The sequence below is a fragment of the Phaethon lepturus genome, unplaced genomic scaffold, assembly GCF_000687285.1.
Source record: "Phaethon lepturus isolate BGI_N335 unplaced genomic scaffold, ASM68728v1 scaffold27450, whole genome shotgun sequence".
In the NCBI taxonomy this organism is placed as follows: domain Eukaryota; kingdom Metazoa; phylum Chordata; class Aves; order Phaethontiformes; family Phaethontidae; genus Phaethon; species Phaethon lepturus.
The window spans coordinates 16229-43474 of record NW_010513059.1 but is presented as its reverse complement, the minus strand read 5'-3'; the positions used below and the strand labels follow the sequence as shown (position 1 = coordinate 43474).

Here is a 27246-nt window from a genome sequence, read left to right as displayed (position 1 = left end):
AGGAAATCTCTGTTGCAGAAGCCCTTGTATAGATATGGTTCTGCTTATTTCCTTGGAAAGTGCCTTGTTCTTCCCTTTCAGTTTACTAATTACAAACCTAGCAAAGGTCAATGTCCTTTTAAGTCAATAAAACCACTTACTCTAGGTCCAGATTTCAGACCTGAAAAAAATCACAGAAGAAAGTGTGCTGAAATAATTAATTTCTGATTAAAATCTGAGTTCAGTAAATTTAATTCAGGCAAAACTTTCTGAGAATTTTACTTATTGATCTACTTTGAATTTACATTTTATTAAACTGCTAGTAACTTATACCTGAATATGAAACGTTATGGAAGAAGGTTTTGAAAATCTGTAGTATTACAGACAAGAATTATTCTTGGCTGAATGAAATCTGTGACTGCTTTGCCATCAGTGGGATTTTTCTCCTCTGGCTGTTAAACAGTCCAGCATTTTAACTTCTATGTAGTAGTTGTAGCATTGCCACACTCCAGTGCTTCCAGCTTAAAGACTTTTTTCTCTTTATAATGGGATTTATACAAGAAAGAAGGTATAGTTCTTTATAGTTCTAGTGACAACAACTCAGAATTATTTTGATACCTGTCTGTAAAAAATTGTCCATCTCTTGTTCAAGTTCTCAGCAAAGGCTGTTTAATAAGCAAATCCAAAAGCATACAAATTACCTGGGCTTTGGAATAAGAATTTCTGTTCCTCTTCTGAGAAGGCACGTGCTGGTGGAGACAGGTAGTAGAGGTACCTTGGTCAGGACTGTGGTTATTAGAGACAGAACTACCATGCCACTTCTGTTTGGTCAAACTCTGGTGTCAAATAATTTCTCTATTTTGCCAGTACTGTGGGAGTTAGATCAGACCCAGAGTAGAGGATACCCTTCTAGAGTAAAACTATGGCATCAATATTAGAATAGTAAGAAAGAAATCCGTGAACTACGTATGCATGTGTGTGCATGTTTGATTGTAGCTGTGATTATCTGTAACCATGTACGTGCACTGAGGCTACTAGAGTTTTCTCTCAGGAATGTGCATTTTACGGTACTTACAAATTATTTGTTTGCTATATCCAGAAGGAGTGATTCTGCTACTTATCCAAGCTTTTTCTTTGCTGCTTAAACAAAAGTTCATTGTGCTATATCACAATTAGTCCATTCCTTCAGCTATCTGTAATCTTCTGCAAAGTTTAATCCTTTTCCCATTGCCACACAATCATCACTTCAGCAATTGCGTTTGGTCTTCCTAGAGGTTTATGCATATTGCTCATCTATATTCAAGGAAATATGTGAGGCCATTTGAATATTTTCAAATCACTTGGGGGTGTCTGTCTAGAAGCTGTCCTCCCTGCATTTCCCAGAAGAAGAATGCAGAGAAGATGGTACTTCATTTACCCTGTAATGAATGCCCATATTTTTTTCCAAAAATAAAGGACTCTTATAGCGGCTTTCAGCGTTTTAGCTAGTATCCAGCATGCTATACAAACGAATTTCAGCTGCATTGCTTTTAATCTGAGCTCTTGGAAATGAAGGGAGAGTTATACCCTGTGATATTTTGTGCACACTCTCCACATGCTATCTAAGACCTGCTCCATGTAGTTCTGGTCTGAGATTACTTTTCATCCTAGTTTTCTGTATCAAAATGTAACTATGCAACAAAATGGTCAGGGAAGTGAGAGTTTAAAAATCTTACCAGTTTTATGGTGAATATTGGTTGCATAGCAATTCCTGACAGCCTGGTTTTTATTTTTTTTTTGCTGTCTTTCATGATAGCAGTCATTCTCAGGAAGCTATTTCACAGCTCTGTGTTTTTTCTTACTCCATGTAAAGGCTGAAAATTATATGGGTAAAACATCCATGAACATTTTTTAAAACCATTTCAATCTGTGGAATCTGAATATTAATCTCATAATAAATTTACTGTTTAGTAAACACAATCCAGTTTCATCAGACTAACTCAGAACATTAGCCAATATCCAATGCTAAGTGTTCATATGCCTTCCTCCACAATCAATATTTTCCCACAATTTCTTCAGGAATAAAGGATTCAGTGAAGTAGAAAGAAGCCTGAAATGTTTATGCCAAATCTGTTTTGTTCTCCATTATCTTTCTCCACTTCATTATGTTACATTCTGTGGCAGTCAAATGAGTGTATGATTTGAAGAGTTGTTATGTAATTAATTATATGCAATTAATTTACTTCATTCCAGGAACCCCACATAAATTTATGTTTCTTTATTATTTAATATCGTTGTTCAGACATTGGAAATAAGCACCTGTTAGTTGTTACTCCTCCAGATTCTTAAAAATATATATGCTTGACTTCATGCAAGTGATTGATGCCTCTGATAACTATGGCGGTTCTCATGTGTGAAGTTCAGTAAGCGTGTGTAAACACTGAAGGGTTTAGCACATATGCAAGCTCATTCACCACTTCTAATGCCATCATTATACCAACGAGAATTTTGTCTGAATAAGGAGTAGAGAGAATTTGCTTAATACATGGAGACTTGGCTATGCTGTGACTGTTACAAAATGAAAAAACCCCAAATTAGCTGGAAAATTTCCATCTGTTTTTTGAGAAACAGAAATACAAGTTGGCCAGCTTGTCTTCAGTCCAGGCTTTGAGAGTGCAGACCTAGTGGTCCACAGTCATCTCTGATGATCTTTCTGAGCAGCTGTTGAAAACCTTTTTCTTATTCTGAATATTAAATGCCTTCTTCCCCAAAAAGAGTGTTCAAGTACCCTTCCTAAAATGATTTGAGACTGGTTGAATTACAGACTATGGCAGCTGTGAAGAAAGAGTATTTTAGACTGCCCTGGGAAGCCCGATACTAAATTGGACTCCTGGTCCAAACTTTCTAGCCAACAAAGCAAAGTTCACTTTGCATTTCTAATCAGAATCCAGGCAAATCATTTGTTATTTAGCTGACAAGGACAGATCTGAGGTAAATGATTCAACCTGAGAACTGTTGTCACACAGAAGCGAAGTCAGAGGTTTTGCTTGAGAAGGATTTGTAAAAAATATTATAATCCCACTTTGAATAAAGTGTGAACCTCTGAAAACACAAAAATGTAGTCTGTAAAGCAAAACATCACAGTGACCCATTACCAAATAACTTAAACAAACCAAAGACCAGCCTAGTACAGTGTTCAAGGTTTTAAAGTCAGAAGTCATTTTTATGATCATCTGGTACTTCAGGTAGGTCATTCAGTTAATCACTTTAATGGTTTGAAGGACTTCACAGAGGACTTTTATCCATGGATTTATCCTATTCATTCTGGTTTATTCCACGGCAGGGTAACAGTTGGATTCTCAAATGAGAGGAAACTTTTACGTCTACCAATATGATTCTAGGAACTTAAAACTAACAAGACTAACTAACTAACTAACTAACAAGGTAGATTTTAAAGAGTTGTCAGTGAGAAAGAATTAGTGAGGTGCACCTAAGGAAAAAAAAAAAAAATCTAATACAGAGACTGTAAAATCAAGCTAGGAAAGAATTCCAAGGAAACAAAAAAACTACCTAGATTTGAGTATTCCTCCTTATCATTCCCATGGTCTCTGAATGCTAAGCAGACAAAAGTGTGAATGTTACTGCAGTAGAGCATAAAATATTTTAAAAAATAAACTATCTATATTGTGAAAAAAAGGGAGAAATCATATTGTAGGGCAAAATTATAAAGACCTGAAAGAAAACTGGATATAGTGGAAGCCAGTGAAGGAAAACGACAGTAGAGCAAGCTTCTGTGGAAAATGCAGGGCTGTGTGTAAGTACTGTGAGTAATGGCGAGCTTGGATCCATCTGGCCATAGCTGAAGGAAAGGGCTGCTCTTGGAGAAGGGCCCTCACAACTGAAAGGAGCTGTTAGAGAAGATGGTGGTGAACAAATCTAGGACTTAAACTGCAACATTTCAAAGGAGAAACACCTTTCCTTGGTTAGCAGGCAAAGCCCAGAATATTTTGGCAACACTAAGAAGTAAGTAATATTTCTATGCGCAATATAATGTCAATAGTAGAGGTAATAATAAATCAGTTTTATGACAGATCTGTCCGAAGGTATTCTGTTGTCTGTGATTTTATTTGATGCTTATATTTTCTAGAAATATGCCTGAGCAGGAGATGCAGTTACTCATAAACACAGGCTGTTAATATTCATTTTGTATTTCATACACTTCAAGGGCTTGCAAAGTTAAGAGAAGCTTATAGTTTTAACTAATGCGAGCACACACGTGGAAATACAGTATAATCTTTTGTATCCACTTTAACTCTGTATAAGCACAAAGATTGCTAAATGGTTTTCAGGGTTTTGACACAGAACTCGTTGCTGCAAAGAAGTGGTTTAAGCTCCTCCATTAGTGAAATGTTGTGAGCAGAAATGTCAGTCTATGTTTCCTCAACTAAGGTAAATTTATCAGAGTTGTCATTGATATGGCTTAGCCGTTATATAATATCCCGAGGTTTCAAAATACTCTGCACCCATAGTATTAGCGTAAAATGTCTAATCATGCATATGTTGCCCTTGTAGAGTAAAACAATGTGATTATCCTTTGCCATACTGTCCTTTCATTCATATATTTAAGTTTTAGTCATAACGATAGTTATGTTTGATGACTTGGAATCTATATTTTGTATTAAAACAGTTACAGCAAAAAAGATAATTCCAACCTTAAAGGTAATTCATTGATTAGTAAGAAACATATCAACTTTATACAAGTTCAGTCAGCCAAGAATTGAACAAAATTAAGTGTTCTGTCTTTTATCGTCTTCAGGTTTGAATAAATTATTGGGACAAAACCTAAGCTGCAATTTCAGTTCTGCGAAGTGCTGGTTTTTTTATAGCTCCAGCCCGACAAGACCTAGGTTTAGATTTAAAGAAAAGGAAAAGAAGATGTAAACAGATCTGAACAGCATATGCAAAACTTGAACCCGTGTCCCTTCCTGTGCAAAGTCTTAGGCACCTGAACTCCCCAGTTCTGCCCCTGACTGCACCTGGGGGCATCTGTGCTTTTGCTTCACGGCAACCCCAGCACCTCCAAGTATGAGCAAATATTTTCACACATCCTGCTTATGCCCAGCTGGAATCCAGAAACCAGACAGATTATCACTCTCATCTCACAGGCGGCCTAGAAAACAGACAAGCTCTGAGCAACTCTCATAAACTTTAAGAGGATGTGTACAATTTTTTCTGAAATGTCACTGCAGCTGTTTTTATTTTTAAAATAGTACTCAAATTTTATATAAAAGCCTTACGATTAGAGTACATAGGCAGTGGCATGCCAGAATCAAATCCCTACATCTCCCACTATCCGTTAGTGGGCTAAAACCACTAGCCTGAGGGGATCTATGCCACCCTGCGGTATAAAATGGGAGATTTGCAGAGCCAGGAGGGGAGAGTGTGATGTAGCGTACTGGCTAGGATGCCCATTTAGAGAGAAAACTCTTAAAACTCTGCTCCCTGCACCAAGCATGGGCCCTGCGTTTTGTATCTGACAGCCAGTGGATGACAAATAACTTGGCTGTGAAAATTTCAAACAGTGTTCTCCTTCCTGGCTGAGTGGTTTTAATCCAATAGCTAATAACAAGTAAGTAAATATCCTGTGGACACTGGCATGGACCCAAAGACTGTCTCTGAACTCTGGTCCTGGAACTGTACCCCAGTGGAAGGCGGAAGGAGAGGAGACTGAGGAGATGTCTCCTGTGAAGCAGGTACATCACCAATATCCCTAACTGAGAAAAATAAGGCAATAAAAGGGTGAGGAATCACTGCGCCAGTCACTGGGCTACAAAATGCAAGACAAAACCAGGCACTGACAGCATCAATTTGATGTTTGTTTTTGAAACAAACTATTTGTTTCCATTTTTAAGTGAATGATGCTTAGTTAACCCCCTTCAGTCTCTAAATTATGGTGGAGCCCACCTGTAGTCCTTTGTAAGGAACCTGCTTTCTTGAATGTGATGAGTTTGAAGAAGAGTGCATCCTGCAGCATTCCTCTTGGCGAGCTTCAGGAATGAGCAAGAGATTGAGGCTTCTTCTCTGAGGCACTTAATCAGGTGATGAATTCTAGGTTTTCATATCCAGTTGGAAGATGAGATGTCTGGCACCATGGTGTTTAACTTGTATATCATCAAGTCCCGTGTCATATCTAGTCTTTAGGTATATAGTTAGCTTCAGCTTCAATGGACTGTTGATGTGCATATAGAGTTAATAAGTGATAAACAAATGCATACGGTAACGTATTTCCTGAGCTGAGGGCAGAGCACCTTGGCACCATCCCATCCCATGTGCCCTTTATGTAATTTTATGAATACCCAATATGTATACATACACAAATATATAAATATCTGTAAATAAATATATATATGTGAAAAGCCCTCCTCTGCTGAGATCAATGGCCACGTTCCCTTCAGCTTCAATAGAATGATGTTCTGAATCTATGTGCACTTCGCTGCATTGTTTTGCATGATTTACAAGCTGTAAGCAATATATATTGTACAACCTTTTAATTTACTAAATTGTTTTTCTATTTTAAGGAAGGTAATAAATTTTTCTAGAATGAAATACATTATTTGGTAAAGAGTACTCATGGAAATTAGACTAAATGTTCCTGTAACAGCCTGACAAATTCAGTCAGAAATTAATCCAATGTGAATTAGTTCCAAGAGAAGCTGAAATAGAACTCTGACAATAACAATGGTTTTATATTATGTGCTTTTATATCAGATTTAAATACTTTAACTTCACTTATGAAAATAATTTCAATAAATGCTCTCTGTCTTGAGAAGTAGATGGCCAGTGAAACATCTTGGATTTCTTGGGATTTTATGGCTGGACTGATGCAGGAGTTTGTAGGTATGATTAACCCCAAATATGCATGTGTTGAGTACCAGAGGACGAATTGGGAATCGGCTTTCAATTCCATCAGCTTCCAATTTCCTCCTTTGATTTTATTTCATTTTTTAAAATAATTTTAGGCAGGTTTTCTTATGCCACTTTCTGTAACTCTGAGATAAGAATAGTAAATTCCTTCTCTTTGAAAAAACATTTTGAGACATGTAAATAAAAAGTGCTAAGTAAGAGCTTTGGATTATTATGGTAATTTAAGAGATAACGAATGTCATTCTACAAAATAACTCAGAAAGTGTTGCATGAAATACTAAATGTTTTTTTTTAACTTCTTCAGTTTAAATTGCTGTTCCTTTTATAAGCCTAGACTGATGCTTTGTTTGAAACTTCGTTTGAAATAATTTCCACCTATTTAAGCAGTTTTGACACTGCTGCAGACATGGCACAATAGTTGCACTACAGTGAGTTAGACTGCTTGTCACATGCAAACCCTCGGTTTTCATTTCCTTGCATCGTGCTGCTAGTGCTGCTCAACTCTCCATCAGTTAGATGATTTCCTGCCGCACAAATGGCAGCTGACGTGTCTGCCAAGCAGTGCCGTTCCTACAAATTTCCAAGTTTAAGAAATTACATTCAGTTTTATGGACTATTTTAAGAGAATGAACTATTTCGTTAAATACAAAAAAAGCAAACCTTTTGGTTTGTACAGTTCTAATTTTCACTGTTTGTATAACAATTCACGAGTTCTCTGAACACTGGGCGCAGTGTTGAACTGAAACACAGTTATAACATCATGTACCCTTGTGAACGTCAGCAAGAATAGACTTTCCCATGAGCACAGGAAAAGTATTTGGAGGTGTGATGCACTTGAGTGTCACTGCTCCAGATTTTGAGTGCTTACTCCACCTTCTACATACGGCACTTAGTTACAGAAATATTTCCTCTGCTCCTTTCTCCTTAGGCTGGCCTGATTACAGCTAATAAATAGATGTGTATGCAGTCCCTGTTGCAGTACTTAGACCAAAACAAAAACCCGGTATTAGTTCCGCAAACCTCAGTTGAATTGCACTCTAAGATAAATTCTCAGATTCTCAAACATTTTATAATTCTGAAGGGAAACTTTCCAACAGCATGTTTTTCTTGTTTTCCAATGATAGCTACGTCTTAATCTGACTTGGGTTTAGCACATTTGGTAAGTGGGTGAAAGGCAAGCTGAACACTTAGATTTAAATGAAGAAAAACAAGAGGTTATGACATAATTATTCATTAAAAATGTTTACAATTAAACTTTGTACATACAGATCTAATTGTGAAATCCTTAGTGGGTGTGATAAAAAAGCTTTAATCACATTAAGGCTGAACTATTCTTGAAAAAAATCAAGCTCAATCCCTGCAAAAAACATTGTTGTATTTTAGAAAAGAAGAAATGTAAAATACTCAATTATTTTATGTCTGCCATAAAAGAAAACAATACAATTATTCATAATCACACTTTTGTTCATTAAAATGTCCATCAAGAGCTAAAGAAGAATATTTAAGCCTGCAGTAGTCAGACTGTCAAGTTTATCTGCTGTTCCTGCACTGGATTCATAATATATGGTATGGTATTTTGATTATGTTTTTTTTTATCCAAAGATGACTGAAACCTTCTTTTCTGGGACTTAAGGGGAAGAAAGACAGGGATTTAACATCACCAAATGGGTCTGCAGTATCTAGTTGAACAATAGAGAAAATACATCAAAAAGTTTAAATTATTGCTTAACAAAGAACACTGACAGACCCGATAAAAGAAATAGAAGATTCCATTTTGATTATGTTTCAAGAAACATTGCTATCACTTGATGCTGCAAACTCTTTTTATAGTGTAGCAAAAATATTCTCTTCAAAAGTAGTGTGAAAATCAACAAGAACTTAGCTCTTTTCGTCTTCTTGTTTTTTCTATTGCTTCTAGAGGGAAGAAGGTTGGACATGATATAGATTTTTTGATCACCAATCCAGGACCAAGAGAAGATGATGAACTTCTGCATAAAGTTGTTGACTTATGGAAAAAGCAGGTATGAACTAAATAATATTTGGCCAAAAAAAGACGTATTCTAACAGCACTGAATTAAGCATACTTTAAGTGCTTAAAAAATGTTGACTCGTTTTTAGAGAGGACTACAATATTTTGAAATGGAATATTGCTCTATTTGGTTATTAATCATGATGATCTAGGTGCAACCCTAAGCGCTGAATGCTGAAGTTGAAGGTACACTACACATATTCTGTTATATCTTATCCTAAGAATATACAGCTAGTCAGAGATAAGAAACCAAGCCAGGTGGAGTTTTGAGTGACACAGCAAAACTGTCCAGATACTTTGAAACCAAACTCTGATTATCCTTGAGATGGGAGTAGCTTCTCCCAACGGGAACTACTTCAGGGAGCTCCAGCTTTAAGCGTAATGGATTTGGGTGACCTCACCTGATGCGAGGTGTGCAAGTCCGAAAGCTTAGGTACCAAAGCCCTGGAATTCTGGCTTCCTTTCAGCCCACAGATGAACATTTTCCCTGGCTTCCATTGGAATATTGTAAAAATTGACATAGTCCTCCATGATGTCTGGGTTTGGAAGAATGCAAGCATTTTGCCCATCTAAGGATTGGGTGGTTTTTTTTCCTATTCAGCTTTCTTCAGTTCCAAGCAGCTTTAAAATTGGAAGAGTCTGAATTATAACAAGCACCTCAAAATATTCCTGGGTCAGAAATATAGTATGTTGGGATTAATAAGCTTTTGTTTCTTTTTCTACCTTTCTAGCCAGCTAAGATATTTTTCAACATTTACTACCTGCACTGTTCAAGGGAACTGAATACATTTCAACACGTAAAAGGCCAGCACTGTCTGAGGTGAATCACCAAATGCCCCACTGCTAAGTAAAGTCAGCTTTCAGTGCAGATAACCTGGAGAGAATGCTTTTGAATTGATTCTTGAACTAGGTACTTTAATTAATATTGAATGGGTTAACACGTGAAAGATATTAAAAACATCTGACCAGACAAAAGTTTATCTTATTGCGTGAAGTTATCTGTTCCAGGGTGGTCAAAACCTTTCAACTGGCTTTAATGGAACTTGTTTTTTCCTCGTAAAATACAGCCTTAGCTGAATTACTCTTTCTTTGGTTGACTTTTGGTCTTTGAAATGATTATTTTTAATTTCTATGATAAAGAATAAACCATAATAAAATGATTATTATTAATTTCTTAGATTTCTGTGACTTCCATCCTAATTCTGTACAGAAAGTATATGTATTGAAATAGATTGCTAGCAGGTATAATTGAAAATTATATGAAAAGCAATGAAGCTGTTGCAGTTAATGAGTGCTGAGGAGCTACGCTATTTTTTATCTTTTTATTATTTATGTAAAGTTTCTTTCTCAGTCATTCTACTCCCTTTATTCTGAGAAAAGCTATATTTCTTCTTGGAAGCTGTCCTTTTGCCTTCTTAAGCAGACTTAAACCTCTAGGAAGCCACGCGTGGGTCCTCCAAAAATCCTGTTTATTGCCACACAGCAGAAAGGAAAAGTGACAACAGGCTGAGGCTAAAGCCTGCCCTGAGTGCAGCCTTTCATTCCTTCTCCCATTCCATCACAATCCACTTACGTTAATGAGAACAGTGGCTGTGATCTGAGAAGTCTGGCAACTGCTGAAGCTTTTCAGGTCACTCTGAGCTGCTTTCACTAAAAGGAATTGAAAGGAAAGAAATAGAAAATAAATCGTTTTTGCTGATTTTTTTTTTTTTAAGGATAAAATTTGGCAGAAGCGAGTGCAGGGAGAGTATGGGAGGTCAAGGGTGGCCAAGGGTTTGATGAAAAGATTAGGATTCCTCTAGGGATCCCAGCACGAGGAAAAGCATGTCAGAAGGGGAGATGCACAACGGCTTTACAAACAAAACCCAAACAAGCTGGGGATTGCTTAAAGCTATGAACAAATATTTTCTGTGTTCTGTTTGTCCCCTAGAATTTTTATGGCTTATGCTACCAGCTATACTGCCTCTCTACTGTGGCAGTTGTAATATACAGGCTTTTATTGGCAGTACTAAAAAATAAGCTGCCAGCAAAATAAGAATGCAAAAAAGAAAGAGAGGAATTATACTCCTCTTGCCTCTTTATCACTTTTGGTTTTTAAGGGGGAGGGGGAACACAAAAAACCCAAAGCTTAAAGCATTTTTATAGTTTTTGACAGTACATCTGTCTCCTGCTTTACAGCTTTCTACTTTTGTGCTACTGCTTCAAAGCCCAAATTCATCAAAGAACATCACTGAGGTCACAATGTTGACTTCCTTCTGGCAGCTCTTAGTGTAGGATTCTGCAATGTTTCACTTCTAAACTATGAACCTCAGCCTTATTTAAATAGTCTAAAAGAGGCTTTTTCTTAGCTGAGAAGTTTAATGTAACGAGATCCTTCCACTGAAAGCTGTTGAAAACCAAGTGGTTAAATCAACAACATCATGCTCTTTGATGCAGCATCACCAGGGATAAATGAGCTGAGGAACAGAGAACACAAAGTCTCCATTGAGCTTCAAAGTAGAGTAGCAAAATTGAAAAGCTGTAATACAGTACACAGGTTATGGTTTTAATGGTTCTAAAAAGCTTCATAAAGAAAGAAAGAAAGAAACTACTTCTGTGGGTTCAAGCTTGGAAGTCTGTGGGCAAACAGGCTGAGCCATCTCTGTCAGCTTCATTCACACACTGTGTAAAGACATTTTAATTTTTTGCTAAAAACCTATATACCTATATTTAACATTGTTCCTGTTGTTACATATGTACTTTCAATATTCCTGCACTCTTCGTTCTTTCCCTGTGTATTCAAGTAAGTGTAATGTTGCATTTTTCTCTCGGCTTTTAGGAAAATGAGGAATGTAGATGCCAGCCTGTGCTTACTTATTTTAGTATATTAGTGGTCTGGTTTAGACTCTATTATTCACCCTTGCTGAGGTGACCAGGTCAGGAAAGGAAGGCTTGATGTCCAGTTAAGGCGATGGTGAGGAGCAAGTAACCAGTCTTACTTTTTCATCACTGGAAACAGGTTTTTGTAAACAGCCTTCACACAAGAGGAGCACATTTACTACTGAATGACAGCTGGATTTTAGCAGTAACAAAACCTGTTTCTAAGACAAGATACAGAAATGGTTAAGAGGCTGGAGCAAAGAGCTGTTTTTTTCAGATGGAGATAAGGATGCAGAGCCCCTTTGTGAACACATATTGTCTCACCTTTTGACTCAATGCATTATGTATTTTTTGTTGCATTCTGTCTCAGCTGCATCAGGAGCTGAGGACATTCTTACCTAAAATAGAGTATTGCATAGTGGTTAGAGTACTGGGCGTGAGAGAGCTTGGCTTAAATCCCTTTAGGCAGAGGATGGGGCTGAATCTGATTGTCTTGCCTGTGAGGTTATTGCATAAGGTAAGCAGAAGTGTTCCGCTTCCTGCCATCTCTTAAGTGAAGATCCGGGCAGCAGTGGCATTTCTTATGACATCTGATCTTTCTGGTGTGTATTATATATCTGTATGTGGGTCAGTATGTCTGTCTATCTATCTATCAATCAATTTACCTTGCTCGCCAGTGCAAATACTCATGGCATATGAGGGAAACATCTTCATTCCTGGACTCTGGTGCTGGTCTGTCCATTGCTGTCAAAGCCAGGCTGATCAGGACATGCACAGAATTAGACCATTCCAATGTACAGGGAACTTCAGGATGAAAAAGGGACCAAGGCAGCTGTGTGGTTATGTAGCAGCTGCAAAGTTTTGTATTGCTAATCAAGCCTTTAATGCCATTTGCTAATGATTCCTCACCCTAACAGGCCTGACTGCTCCCACGTATCAGTTCCTTGAGCTGTTTCACTTTGTAGAATTCCGTCTGTCTCACCTAGGTAGAGATTTCTCTGAACTAACATGCCTACATTCTATTTTGGATTTGCTATAGGTATTTCACTGAAGAAAAATCCAGTTTCACTTAATTTCCTTCTGAGATGGTTTAAAAAAGAGCAACAACATATATACATTTCAGAAGAACATACTGGATTACATTTTCAGGTGGTATAAAATGGTCCTATGTAGCTTTAACAGAACTCATCCAGCTACCAAGAATTATGAATAATGACAACTTGTGAAATTAAAAATAGGATATAATTTAATTTAATTTAAAATGATAAAGAATGCTAACGACCATATTTGGATTTATTTTTCAGCTTTTAATTTTATATTTTTCTAAAAATTCACACTTTTCCTCAGTTTGACCATGGACTTACTCCAATATCAATGGATGTGACAGCACTCAATATATTTAAGAAAAAGTGCATAATAATTCTAAAAAGGAAAATTGTTGTGGGTATTGAGATAACTGCCCTAAAAACATACATTTGGTTTTGATGGTATTGTAAATTTGAGGAATGAAAGTGCCGACATTTTAAAACTTGATTGCGTAAACAAGGTCTACAGCACTTTATGGTGTGTTTAGGTTAATTGGAAACATTATCCTAATGGATATGACCTAGGCTTTGGCTCCTATTTAGAGGTTATATCCTGACTTTGAATTAGTTTTCAACTGCTAGTTGAACTCAGCACCTGTGTAATTGTTGCAAAATTACATTTTTTTTAAGTTGAAAAATGTAATTTAAGTTGAAGTAGATATTTACAGTGGTATACATGCTCTCATGCTCTTCCTATTAGCTGTAGAAATTGCCCAGCCAACAAGCTATGAAAAAACTACAGAATAACTCAGAGAGAGGTAGTCCTAAAATATCTTTCTAGTCACACTTGCTAACCATGGACATCTGCAAATACTTAAAATGTATTCAAGTAGAAGACATGGCCTAGTCAGCAAGGGAAAACAGTAGTAGAAACCTTCCAGTGTTGATTTGTAGTAACTTCTTCATGATTGCTTGATGTTAAACCTCAGGGACCTCAAGGAGTGTTCCCTTGAAGTTCCTAAATATGAAAATAGGATGAGAAAAAAGAGAGACCCATCTTTAAATGCTGTGGTTTAACAGGCAGAATTTGTACACCTCAAGTAGCTGAGAGATCTCAAAGGGAAGACCGTTAGTAAGTGGTATCCAGGATGACTTTAGGTAATGGGAATGTCTTCATTTTTTCAATGTGTGCAATACAGCAAAGACTGGCATATCAAATTCACCCTAGTTTCATTTACAAATACATATTCCTGTAATGAGTAGCAAGCTGGAAAAAATGACTCTGAAAACTACGTAAAGCTGATTCAGAAGAAATCATCTATAGATTATAAGACAGCTAAGTGTTAGAATGAAAATATTGATGAAGCAGAGGACACAACGTATGACTAAAAGTTAAAAACGAATGTCTTAAAAGGCCTGAGCATTTTATGTTAAGGCCATTTTATCTATTACAGATACACAGGTAATACATAATCATATTTCCTCAAGTGTTTACAGGCTAAAAATGCAAGTATGGGGTACTGGTGGCCATGTGTGACTGTCCCCAAATCTCACTGAGACAAAAGACTCCCTAGATGCTCATCTGCTTGCCTGTGAAGGAAGAAACCACTGCAGGCTGTGATATCTTGCTGGCTTTCTCAAGTGATTAGAAACAAAAATCCTATCAGACTTCCCACCTCCAGTAGAATTCCATTCCTTTTGTAGTCCATCTAAAGATGGGCTTTAATTCCTGCTTTCTTGCACAAAAAGTGAGGAGATTTCAACTTAATTTGAACACAGAGGACACAAACACGGATATAGGTACTGGAAATGTAGGTATTTGGAACTATAAAAGAAGACTTTGCCAAAACTTGATCTAGTTAGGATTCTGCCCAGGGAAATAAATTATTTAGATTCGTTCTGGGATATGCTATGTAATGCCCCAAATCTCAAAGAGCAAAAAGGAAAATGAAGGAAAAGATGAGAAAGCACCGATGAAGTAGCTAGAAGATTTTTAGAAAGAATAGGAAGACTGTCAGTGCTTAATCAAAACTTGAAGTCGTCAATTAATTGTCAATGATCAGTGAGATTAAAAGCATTTTTTAGGATTAAAAGTAAGAAAATTAACCTGAATGCAGGCGTAGCTTCAGCAAAAAAAGTGAGATAATAAGGAGTTATGCATTAACATTCAACAGCTGTTTTGACTCTCTGTTTGGAAATAGCAAGCGTCAGTGCCTTGTGATGTTGGGGTAAAATGAAGAAAAAATTACTATGTGTTTTAAAGATGGATATGAGAGAGCACCTGTTAAAATTAAGCTCTTTCAAATCAGCAGACTTGGAAACTAGTGATCCAAGAGAATGAGCTATATAATTAATTTTCTCATATTATTTTATAATAAATCTTCAACATCAGGAAAAATTTCCAAAGAAGTGAAAGAATGTCAATGTAAGTCAAATAGTTATCATTAAAAAGGTTGGCCCAGTGACCCATAAAACAGCTTGTGACTGATTCCCAGTAAAATAATAGGATCTTTAATTTGGAACCATCATCAACAAAAACCCGGAGGCTGAAAATATAACAGATACCTATCAGTGTCTCTTCATGGAAATCATATCTTGTTAAGTGTTTTTGTTATGCTTTTTTGTCAGACTTATAGCTCTGAGTGATAAAAGTAATTTTATTGCTGTAAAGTATTCTCTAAGGTATTTAACATATTATCACGTAAAGTTACCACATTTGCACTATATAAAAGAAATAATCAAAACCTGGTATTTAATATGGAGATATTCTTCCAAAAATCAGTTCATTGTCACCTGAGTTCATAAGAGGTCTGACCTGGAGACCGTTGTAGTTAACCATCAACAACCAAATAAAACCACTTCCATACACTCTCAGTTCAATATTGCAATTAAAAAGCAAAAACAAGACTAATATGATTCTTTACCATATATTAAGGGGTATGTTAACTAAAAATCGGGGCATACTTGACCATGCTTTTTATGTTAAGACTCTTATAAGAATTTCTAGTCTAGAGGAAGGAGTATGTGTAAACATTTGAGGAACTTCAGAGGAGGGACAAAAAAACTGATCCAATGATCTAAAGAAATCCTGATGATGGAAATTGTAAGAAACTGAGTCTATTGATCTCATCAGTGAGAAATATGAGAAGTGGGTTTGATCAATGTGTAGGTTTAAAGAAATGTAAAAGGAGATATGAAAAGATGTGACAGTTGTAGTCTTGTTGACCTTGAAGGTGAAAACTAATGAAATTATCTAGTCAGAACGTGAAGTTAGCAGGTTCCGTTTAGTAGTTTTCCTTGTAGTAATAACAATTAAACATTTGATAGACTATGAAGAAAGTGGTTTATGCACTATTGTTGCTAACATTTATAACAAATTTAAATTTCTTTTACAAAGGCAAATCTTAGAAGTCTCTATTTTCTGTGAAATCAGGAGCTCAGAGGAGGAAGTCACAGTGGTCTCCTATATTTTATGAATCCATAGAAGCTAAATTAAGGCTGAGTGTACCAGGACTTAGGCACACATCTAAGTGTTTCCTTTATGTGGAACTGCCCTCAGAAAGCCAAATCTTTTTGCCAGCTGAGCCCTCCTGCTAGAGATGGGTTCAGTGACACTGAACATTGCTGTATTATTATGCATCAAGTGCCATTTGTTTTCGGAAGACTCAAGGGTGACTGAAGGAAGTGGTGTGTTGGACAATATCTGCTTTATTTCTTTGTTATTCTGTATTTGATGTCTTGTATGCTTTAAAAAGAGTGTGCTGGGCAGCAGAGAAGAGAGAGGCTGCTCTTGTCTCATCCCAGGTGCTGTGCTTTGGGTGATGAGAGGTTTTCTGGTTGGTGAGGGGAGATTGCGCTTTACCTGAGGGCAGTTGAACATGCAGAGCTCTAAGAAGCGTTGGGAGTGCAGGGTAAGTCTGAGGTGTCCAGGAAATCAGTAGCATTGGAAGCTGCCTAGAAATGCAAAGAACAAGCACAGAGACAGGCCAGAGGAATGACAGAAAGGTGCTTTTCCTAAGGGACTAGAAGAGATAGTGCAGAGTTCACTGCAAACCCAGGAGCCATTGAAAGGTTGCTGGCTACAGAGCAAGGCTTGAAGAAAGCACTACTTCTTTCCACCCAACCCTTCCTACAGTGCTGAATTAGGAGGAAATAACTTGCAACTCTCTGTTCCTTCTATTTTTCTCACTCTGAATGTTCTCTATTATAAAAAGACAAGCTTGTTTATGTTTTAATAAAATCTGGCTCTTGAGAATCAACAGCTTTTTGGTGCACTCCCTTCAAACAAAAGGCATGGGCAGGGCCCTTCCATCTCGCTGGAGACTCCAGACCTTGTCACAAGGAAATCTTACACAAGAGATACAGTCCAAATTCTCTGTTTGGAATCTGTCAGCAAGACTGTGCTCTGGACTAATCAATCCCTACTCAGAAATTTCTGTTGACGTTAACTACCAAAGGTTTAGGAGGAAAGGATGGAGGGGAAGAATTGCAAATATTGTCTCCTTAGTGCAGGCCAGGACATCGCCACTATCAGATGACTAAGACTACAGATTTCCCTCAAAGGATCTGCTAACATTTTTCCAAAAGCTGCAGCTGTTTCATGTCTCTGCTTAGCCCGGATTTGGCCTGGCACAGTTCTGTGTTTACTGAAACTGCATTTTACATGAATTTTTAAGGCAACTGTCTAGGAACTCTGGAATTACAGTAAAACCAGTCCAGCAATTCAATGTGAGTAATGTCTTCTCTTTAGGGCTTACTCCTATATTATGATATGGTTGAATCAACATTTGTAAAGGAACAGCTACCAAGCAGAAGCATTGATGCCATGGATCATTTTCAGAAGTGTTTTGCAATTTTAAAATTGCATCAGCCAAGAGTAGACAACAGCAGTTACAACACATCAAAAAAATTTGATATGGCAGAAGTCAAAGACTGGAAGGCAATCCGTGTGGATCTGGTCATAACTCCCTTTGAGCAATATGCATATGCTCTGTTAGGCTGGACAGGCTCCAGGGTAAGTAATCACAACAGTTCTATGTTTTCTTAGCATTACTAACCTATTTTTGCTGTTGCAGGACCACTCAGAGTTCACGGATTTTTAAAAAATCTCCACACATAACATTTCATGCTGTCATCAACGCATGATCATAGGTTGGAGCTGATGAACTCATCACTGACATTTATGGATGTCTCTCTAGAGGAGTTAACATCTATTTTCCTCAAAGCTTAGTGTTTAGGATCATAGGCTGAAGAGCTGGATTTTCAGTCAGTTTACATCATGTTACGTTTTACATCATACTAGTGTTAACAAGAAATTTAAATGGTTACTGAGTAGAGAGATGCTTTGCAGAGTGTCACTAACATACAGGAAATTAAACAATTGAGGAAGAGATGTTCTGAACTGGAACCTCATTTGTTTTGTAAGAAATTGAAAACAATTTGACACCTTTATTTTTGGATTAGATAAAATGTTTTGTTTCAGTTATATTTTGAGTGTTTTCAACTGTAAAAAATTGCTGAATTTTAAAATTTGCACATTTGTTTTGAACTAGAATAAAATGTTTTGATTGATATTTTAATAAGTTAAGAAAACTTGAAATGATAGCTACTTTCAGAATAGACACTGTAGTCAGTGGGTATAATGTAAAATAGTACATTATTTTCAAAATAAAAAAATTCTATCTAAATGCAAACTCAACACACACATAATTAATCTCCAGACAGAATTATTTATTAATCTGTTCTACATGCATGCCTTCTGATGTTAATTTTCTTAGGGAGTGATTACATAGTATAATAGACTGTTTCTGAGCCTGCTCTGGGTGACCTTTTTGCTGTGCTAGAAGTACAGGTGAATTGCCACTCTGTTCTGCTCAGGTTAATCGAAAGCACGATGTTTTAGACCAGGCAAAATGTTGCTATTGATGTGTTCTCCTGCTGAGCTGATGAGTTCCTTCAGTCACTTTTCTTTTTTGAGATAATAAAATGTATTTATTTGGACATTGGATTAGGTTCTGCAGACTTTGGGGTCCTTCTTATCCTGGAAGTGTTTGACTACTTAAAAAACTTTCTCTCAGTTCTGTAGGTAGGTGTCTACACTAAAAACGCACTTTAGGAGGCCCATTGTTTGAGTAGGCAGTGACTGTATCTTTCTCTGCCTCACTCAGCTCCTCTTCCCTGTTGAGATAATTCACCTACAGACTATAAGAACCCATCATAGGCTATACATAAACTTATTTTCTTGTACAGCGCCCAACTATTCTCAGACTAACCAGCTGAAATGACGGACTGTTGCCTATCAAAACATTGTCCTTTCAGATGATCCATTTTTCAGCCTATTGTCTTCTAATAGAGGTAATTTTAATGTGTTCGTTATTATTTGGTTTGTTGTTGGAGCTCTTATATAAAAGATAACAATTTTGATTTGTCAGAATTGCTCATATATGTTATATCTTTTACAGCAATTTGGACGTGATTTACGCAAGTATGCTACTCATGAAAGGAAGATGACATTGGATAACCATGCCTTATATGACAGGAGAAAGGTACTGTTTGTTCTCAGAAATAAAGCTAACGTTTTTATTTCTGAGTGTGCATTTTCAGTTTATGTTTGATACTCAAGTCTATAGAATATTTTAGCTTGATTTTCTATCTATTATGTGGTAAAACACTCCCACCTTCACAATTTAGTTTCACTGACAGAACCTGATGAAATCTGAACAAATAAATCCAGAAATCTTTTTTGGCATTGCTAAGGTAATTTCTGAAATTTAGCAAGAAGCATACATTAGACGATGATATTTGGAAGGAATTGTGCAATCTTCACAAAAATGAAAACAACTCATCTGCAAGTATTTGAAAAAAGTATTTTACTGTCCTATTTCACAATGAAAGGTCATTTCTGTGTTGCAGGCACAATTTCAACAGGGATTGTGCTGACATTTTGAAGGAAAAAGAGATATTGAGTGGCACAGGCCCAACTAGAAGGCCTGAGGAAGTTTTTGTAGGGTATGATACTAAGTGGAGATCAGGGATCACTCTGCTTTTAAAGCCCTGCATTCAGAAGTCTATGTGGAGTTCTGTTTAGTCGGGCTTGCCAGACTTGGTAGTAATTGATAGTACTTCTGGTCTAAATGCTCTTGGCTGCAGTTATACTGATCTCTGCATTAATCTGGCTCAATGTCTATATTTGTATTAGACCATTTTAATAATAAGCAAAAATCAATAATGAAGATGTTTATTGATATCATTATAGGGAAAGGCAAAAGTACCATGTCAAGATTCTGCATTAATCTTTCCTATATATTCCTTACAGAACGGAGACTGCTTTTAGCATCTCTACTTACCTGCAGCGTTGTCTCAGTGTTCGTGAGATGCAGCAATGATCTAAGCCTTCGCTCCATTTCAGCTGTTTCCATATGTGCTTGTCAGGCTTAGATGCTATAGCATCCCCACTTCACACAGAAACCTGGGGAAATGATCAGACTAATGACCCATTTAGTCAAATATCCTGTCTCCACCAACTGTCAGTACTAGATGCTTCAGAAGAAAACATAAAATCGCATAATAGATAAATATGCTATCAAAAGTCTAAGGCGGGAAGTTTCTTCATGAACTCAGGGATGATGTCAGGGTCTTTCTGCCTTTTATATTTTCAAAGCATTTCAAAACATAAACTCTTTGCCTCACCATAATATAGCAAATGTTATTATCTGCAAGTTAATAAGTGCTCTGTTAAATAGCTTTTTGGGTGTAACGATAACTGTACTAGGCAAATACAAAGAATTTAAGAAATGCCAGCGTTATTTTTTTGTGTGCAGCAAAATTTGCCTGTCTGGTGTACAAGTATATATGATTACGTTGGCTGCTTTCATCGGGAACCCTGAGGCATTCAGTGATGCAAAATGGACACTGTTCATTTATGAACAGCATCAGTCAGTATTATTTTTTCTTTATTGTGTTTAGGCTTTAGATCTGTTATACCATTCAAACCCTTCTGGGAAAGAAAATGTGAGTTTCCACATGAATTTCACTGGACTAGCCAGGATGTTTCACAGATAAGTGATGAGTTTATCTTCACAATGCCCTCTGGGAAGAAAGGTGCTCTTGACTTCCCAGATTTTCAAGTAAAGAACTGAGACAGAGAAAGATTTAAGGCCCTAAAAACTTGAAGGGCCCCCTGTTTGCAGTGTCTGGCTTGAATTGTCTCCTGTTGAGTATCTGCCTCAGGACTTTGAAAAATGCATAGAATTGTGTATGTTTCCCAAAGCCATCACCCGTAGCTGTAACTGAATCTCCAGACAAATGTCTGAGTCTCAACTTATGTTTTCTCTCTGCAGTGCCCAAAACCAAAGAAAAGGAATTAGTGAAAGAACTGAGAAGCAAGACTTAAAAATTATCCTTGTTGCTCATTATGATGCAGGAATTCTGAGACAAGGGTAGAGGGAAAAAAAAAAAATCCAGAACTTCAGGGCAAATTTCAACTGTCATGATCATGAAGTCCTTAATATAGGATTTCCAGACATCAAATGAAGGATGTGAGTGGATCAATTGTCCCTTTCTGGGGGACGATGACTCTGTTTGCTTTTGAATGTCCATCTGTTGTTCCCCTCCCTGCCTCCCTAGTATCTAAGTCTCACTTTTCTCAGTTAATCCCAGACAATAACCTGTTTACTTAAAAATTTTATTTGCTGCTGCAAAACACAAGCATACTACAAATTTCAATACAAGGAGTCGTGACAATCTGTAGACATAGCAGGATACTGTTCTTGTCTCTGCTGCGTTCTTAGAAATAGCTAAATTACCTTAGCCAAAATTTTCCACTAAGAAAGAAAATTCTAAGGTAGATATGCAATATGAAAAATTTCAGAACAGGCAACACTGAAGTTATAATCTACTTAAAACAGGGTCTTTTATCAAGTAGTGTCATTCTAACATGAAGAAGGAGGACACACACCTCCCCCTGCCCTTCTAAGTATTCTACTATTTGTGATCTAATGTGCTAGATTAAAATAATTTTTTTCTTATTTTAACTTTGCAATTTTGTATTAAGTTAGTCCCATAAAAGGACGCTTTGAACAAAAAGCCTTCCACACTGCCACCCAGTGTGTAATAAAGTCAAGAATGAGCAGAATACATCAACGGTATCTGTAACTGTGAAACTTGAGATGATGACCCATACTGGAAAAGGAGAAGTTTGCAGTAAATTGTGGCATTGTCAAGGTTGATTAATTTTTAGTCGTTGGGTTAGCAAGCTTAAAATCAGTGTTGAAAAGAATTAGCAACTTCAGTGCTGTTTCAGGGAGCATATACCCAAATTGTGAAAAGTTTAGGGGTTTTTTTCTTTAATTATGAAGGCTAGAGAATCTTCTTTAATTCTAGTGCTTTTATTTAAACAACATTTGACCTGGAGGAACACTAAAAACACGGATATTTTATCTGTACCAGCTCTTAAATTTAGATTGGAACATGAACATATGTATTTCATAAGGACATTTTTCTTTGTGGTAGGAAATCTTCCTTTCTCAAAGGAAAGCCTGCTCAAAGCTAAAAACAGTCAGGAAGCAGATACCCCTCGTGCAAGCTGCACAAGATCCTCAACACAACCTTAATTAAGGTTAATTAGGCACTGTAGGTAAAAACGGAGTCACACCATTCCCATATTTCTCTCCTTGTTTGCTGAAGAGAGGTTACCTGATGTCACTGGCTCTGTCCAGACACACAAACTTTCATGCACGACTCTGTAGCAGTCATGGGGGTATAATTCAGGAGCTGGGCCAAACCCTTTCTGTTCCATTCTTCTTTTATTACTCTGTGTGTGTACAGCAAAAGGGATAGAAAGGTCAGGGAGAATCAAACTAATTCTGGATCCTGATGAAGACCAAATCTTTTCTTTGAAAACACTTGGCTCTCATCATTTAAAATTTTGCAAGCTGGTTTAAAAAGTCAATAAACCATGCTATAGCAAATATACTTTGATTTTTATTTTTTTTTATGGAATGTAACGGTGCCTATAAAAGATTGCCTTTCATTATAAAGGACAACAGTTTCCTGGTTTGCTCTACATTCTGATATATAATTTGATATACTTTATTCTTCTATATTAATATTTATCAGCCCTTTGGCACTGGAGCTTCCACTGTGGCCCACTGCCTGAAATGTGATGCGTGTCAGAGAATCCAAGGTTCCAGCATTCAAGGAGTTGCATCAGAAGAGTCTCCTGGTTGCTTTAATGTATTTCCAAAGGGATTCTGACACGAACAGGGAGCATTAACACAACAGTTAGGAATCAATTACATAGCTTTGCAGAGAGGAACAAAAGGAACAGATATTTCCTCCAGGGACTCATTACAAAGTTACACTGTGAAATTATTCCTCAGCCTTGATTGGGTTTTTTTCCTATTGTGAATCCTTTTCGTATATTTGTGGGTTTTGGAAGACAGTGTGCAATCATCAAACCAATGATTTTTTCATTTCTGTAATAGAAAGGACATTTTTTATATCTTCCTTTGGTAGGAAAACTGTGACAAAAAAATTTGAAAATTTACTACCAATTATCTGTCAGCCTCTTTTTCATAAAAAGATGGCTGGATGTCCAAATTTGTGCCTCTCTCTAACTGTGTCCTAAAGTTATGAAAATCAGCATTTGTATATACCAACTTGAAGTATGACATTTCTGTGATTTACAGTAGCTGGAGATCAAACCTTACAATGATTCCCACACTTATAGAATGAAGGAGTTCATTGTGATGAGGAAGAAAGAGAAACTGTATATTCCCAGGGCCTTATTCTTATTCTTGCTGTTGCACTGGTTACAAATGGCACCACACCTTTATGAACCAGGCCAATAAAATTCTTACTGTGAAACTTTCCTGATTCATGAATGAATAATAGTCTCTCTAGGTAAAGTAGAAGTGCTTTTGCAAAAAGTTCAAATTTTCTGTGTGAACCATAAATCAGGTCAGGTGAACAACAGGCACTCCCTCAGAAAAGTTAAGGTCTTTAAGCTGGAAACCATGGCATCACTGGTTGTTTTTACACTCCTCCATATTGGATTGGGGGTTATTTATCCTTTAACTCACTATAAAGAATTCTTGGTTAGAACATGCATTGTGTCTAGACTCAACCAGGAGCTGAGAAGAGTGTAAACACTGACCTCTGTTACGTATTTATGTAACGTGGTCATCAGCTCACTGTCTGAACTGCACTTTTTATATATGCATGTATATATACGGTTTGCCACATACTGAGATTTGAATGGCACTTTCTTTGCAATGACTAAAAGTTTGTGATGTACTAGGGCAGTCATTAGCAAGTTTTGACAACATCCTGACAGCTTTTTAACTGGGTGAAATGGAGAAAGATCTAGTGGATTTAACTAAAGAAAATACAGCTCTAAACCCTGTTTTATTTTTAAACACTCTTTAAGCTGAATAACTATCATCTGCTTGCATGAGAATGCAGTAAATGTGTGATTTACTTTCACTTAATGTTTTCTTATTTTTAAAGTGTTTTTTAAAGTGGCTGGCAAACCACAGGCTTTTCATTCTTAAAGGAGTAGCTGTCCTTGAAGGATGAGTGCTTCTCCCCTTTTGCGGTGTCAGCATCCTGGACTAAGATTCAGGAACTGCAAAGGTTGTTGGTTGCTCCTTTACCAAACTCTGGTGCTGTCAGCTAGAGTGGAGTATCCTTGTCATGCAGAAGGGCACTGCAGAGAGTGTCTGAAGCTGGACTCTATGAGATCAAATTTTTGCGCTCTTCACCAAGAAGGTGGTAAGACATAATGTGGAATGAATGTTCTCCCTTGAAATGGCTCTCAGACTCAAGTGTATGCTTTTCTTCAGTAAGAATATTACTTAAGGAAAAACTTCCTCATCCTTCAGAATATGAAATGCTATGGTCCACTTGGCTTATAAATGTAGCATCATCTTTAACTTTGAAGTTTGGTCCACCATAAATATAATGTCGTCTTATCAGTCTTGACTTTGTCTCTATAATTAATCTCATGCAAGTCTCCATTTCTTCTTAATTTGACATTGTTTCATTCAGTTTTGTAGACTCCAGTGTTGCTGCCTACTTTCTCCTGGGTGCTGTTAATACCACTTCAAAATCCAGGGCATGACTGTAAATAGGGTAGCTATAACTCAGCGGTGTAAAATGCCATTTTGAGAAGTTACTTTCTTTACCCCAGTATCGAAAGGATCCAATAGGTCCTTGTGAGTTACCTAGAGAGCTGTTGTAGGTTTGGAAGACATAAGCTATGTCTTTCTGCTCAAATTAAAACTAACCTGTTTTCAACATAGTTTAGATTCCAGGCTGCAAGCACTAAAATGGAATTCAAGTTCCAAAAATCTCATCATCAAGAAAAGCTGTGGGGTTTTTTTAAGCTGATTTTGGTTTAACTTCTGTTATTCTGACATTTGCTGTTAGCTGCTCTTTGGTATTGCTGCAAAACCTTTTTGTTGCTTGTTACTCTTAGAATTCCATAGGAACATAATATGTTAGTTTCCTTATTTTTTTCCTGACTCTGTGTCCCTGGATGTTATCTGAGGTTGCAGCCTGCAGTTTATAAATACCAGACTGTTGTGATCCTGTTATTCTGCATGGTGGAATCTTTATTTATAATCTTTGTTATCAACAGCTGTAGATTTGTTGCAGTCTGGTTGAGTGAAGCTCTCTCTGATTCTCTATGTGTAGTCACTGGATATAAAAGGTCCTTCAGCTTCCAAAAAACCTGACACGCATGATTGTCGTAACGCTATGTCTGTCATTGGTATCTGATATATTTATACTGATGATTGTGAAGACAGTTGTCCCACAAACTTCCATTCCTTTTGAGGAAACACAACGTAGATAACCTAGAAAATGTCAGCATTTAAAGGAAGGGTTGTATGAGCAGGCTGAAAATAATATGATGTTTTATCAGTTTGATTCTTCAGGTTTGTGCACTGCCCAAGTTCTGAATTTGGAAATGTCTTAAATGCACAGCCAAGCCACTCTAAAACTTATGTGTAAAATTTTGCACATACTGCTTGTATTTTGGCTCAACAGAGAACACAATCAAGAACATCTGTTAACATGTATGGAAGGCATCCATATGCAGAGAGGAAATAACATCTGGAGATGACCTACTCTATTTGTGCCTTTTCTTACTTTACAGTAGGTCTGTCCTTGCCTAGTACGTATGTCTTTTGTTGTATCGCTTGTAACAGAGCATCGAGTCAGGCTGGTAGATTGACAGGATTACAGTCAGCCAAAGGATCATGTACCTGTTCAGACATGTGACACTGGAGGGCATATTAAAACAATTTTCAGCCTTTCATGTTCTCTGAATGTTTTCTGATTCATCTCTTAATCCTGATTTGACTTGTGAAAAGGCAACATGAGAAGGAAGCAAGCATTTTGACAGTCAGAATGAAGTGACAATTGTGTGAGCTGAAGAGAGAACATACGTTGTTGTAATGTAGCCTGAGGAAGGAGGATGGTCCAGAGGTTTGACTATTAACTTGCAACTTGGGTCCTGCATGTAGCCAAATTTTCTCTAGTTTTAAGCAGGTAATTTCACCTTCCTTGATCTCACTTCCCAACAGTAAAACCTAATTCCCACAATGCAAAGGTACAGTAAGGATAAGTAGTTAACCACTGTGACAAAAACTAGTCCAGTTTAATGAAGGATTTTGGTCACTCAGCATTTTGCTGTTCCCTATAACAAGGGGAAAGTGAACAATCATTTAATGAAGAATTTTGATCATTCAAAATTTGCTTGTTCTCTTAATCAGAGGGAAAGTCAGAATGGTGACACTTTCTGCAAAGAGAAATGCTTTTTGAATCTCAACTTTGCAAACAATCCACAGATCAGACTGTTCCAAACCTCCAAAGCTCAGCTAGCACTTGGGGCTGCAAGCTCAGAGGCACGCAGCTTGTCTGGCTGCTCTAGGCTCGGGGAACAAATAAGCTCTGGGGACCCGGGCTCTGATGTAATTAAAATGACTTATTTGAACGCAGTACTCCCAGTAGCCTGTCAAGCAAGTTGTTGAGAAGACGGGCAAGCTGGCAGGAACTCCAATAGGCTTAGATTTTTAAAAGTGCCTGGTAAACTAGATTCTATTGGGTTGTTTTTTTTCAGTGCAGTATTTTGATAATTACATCACTTTTATGGAACACCCATGTTTGAGTAGGAAACTTCCAACAAAGCAAAATTCATTAGTGTTTTGCTGAATAGATCTGTTCACGAGGCAACGGGATGTTATGTCTGTGTGACTATACATGTGTTAAGTGGAAATACTGTTGCCTAGAACTATCTTTTCTCTGGGAATCCTAGGATGTTGCATTCAGTGATTCTCAGCCATCAGGAACCATATATCATGTTTATCTGTAGAGTTTGGTGTGAGGATGTCCCAAACTTAAGTACAAAAGATGCTTCTGAAAGATCTACTGTTCTGTGCAAAGCCC

The 27246-nt window shown here is 37.1% G+C and overlaps 1 protein-coding gene across 1 annotated transcript in view; it reads left to right on the top strand.

Annotated features, from left to right (window-relative positions):
* Positions 1 to 19345, top strand: part of LOC104622392 (DNA nucleotidylexotransferase-like) — a gene marked incomplete at both ends in the record, with an annotated part of 41666 nt that extends 22321 nt beyond the window's left edge. Inside the window, 3 exons of the mRNA XM_010289157.1 lie at positions 8801 to 8903; positions 17546 to 17809; positions 19257 to 19345. Coding sequence (XP_010287459.1) covers positions 8801 to 8903; positions 17546 to 17809; positions 19257 to 19345 — 456 coding nt within the window. The remainder of the gene's footprint in view (positions 1 to 8800; positions 8904 to 17545; positions 17810 to 19256) is intronic.
* Between the last annotated feature and the right edge of the window lie 7901 nt (positions 19346 to 27246).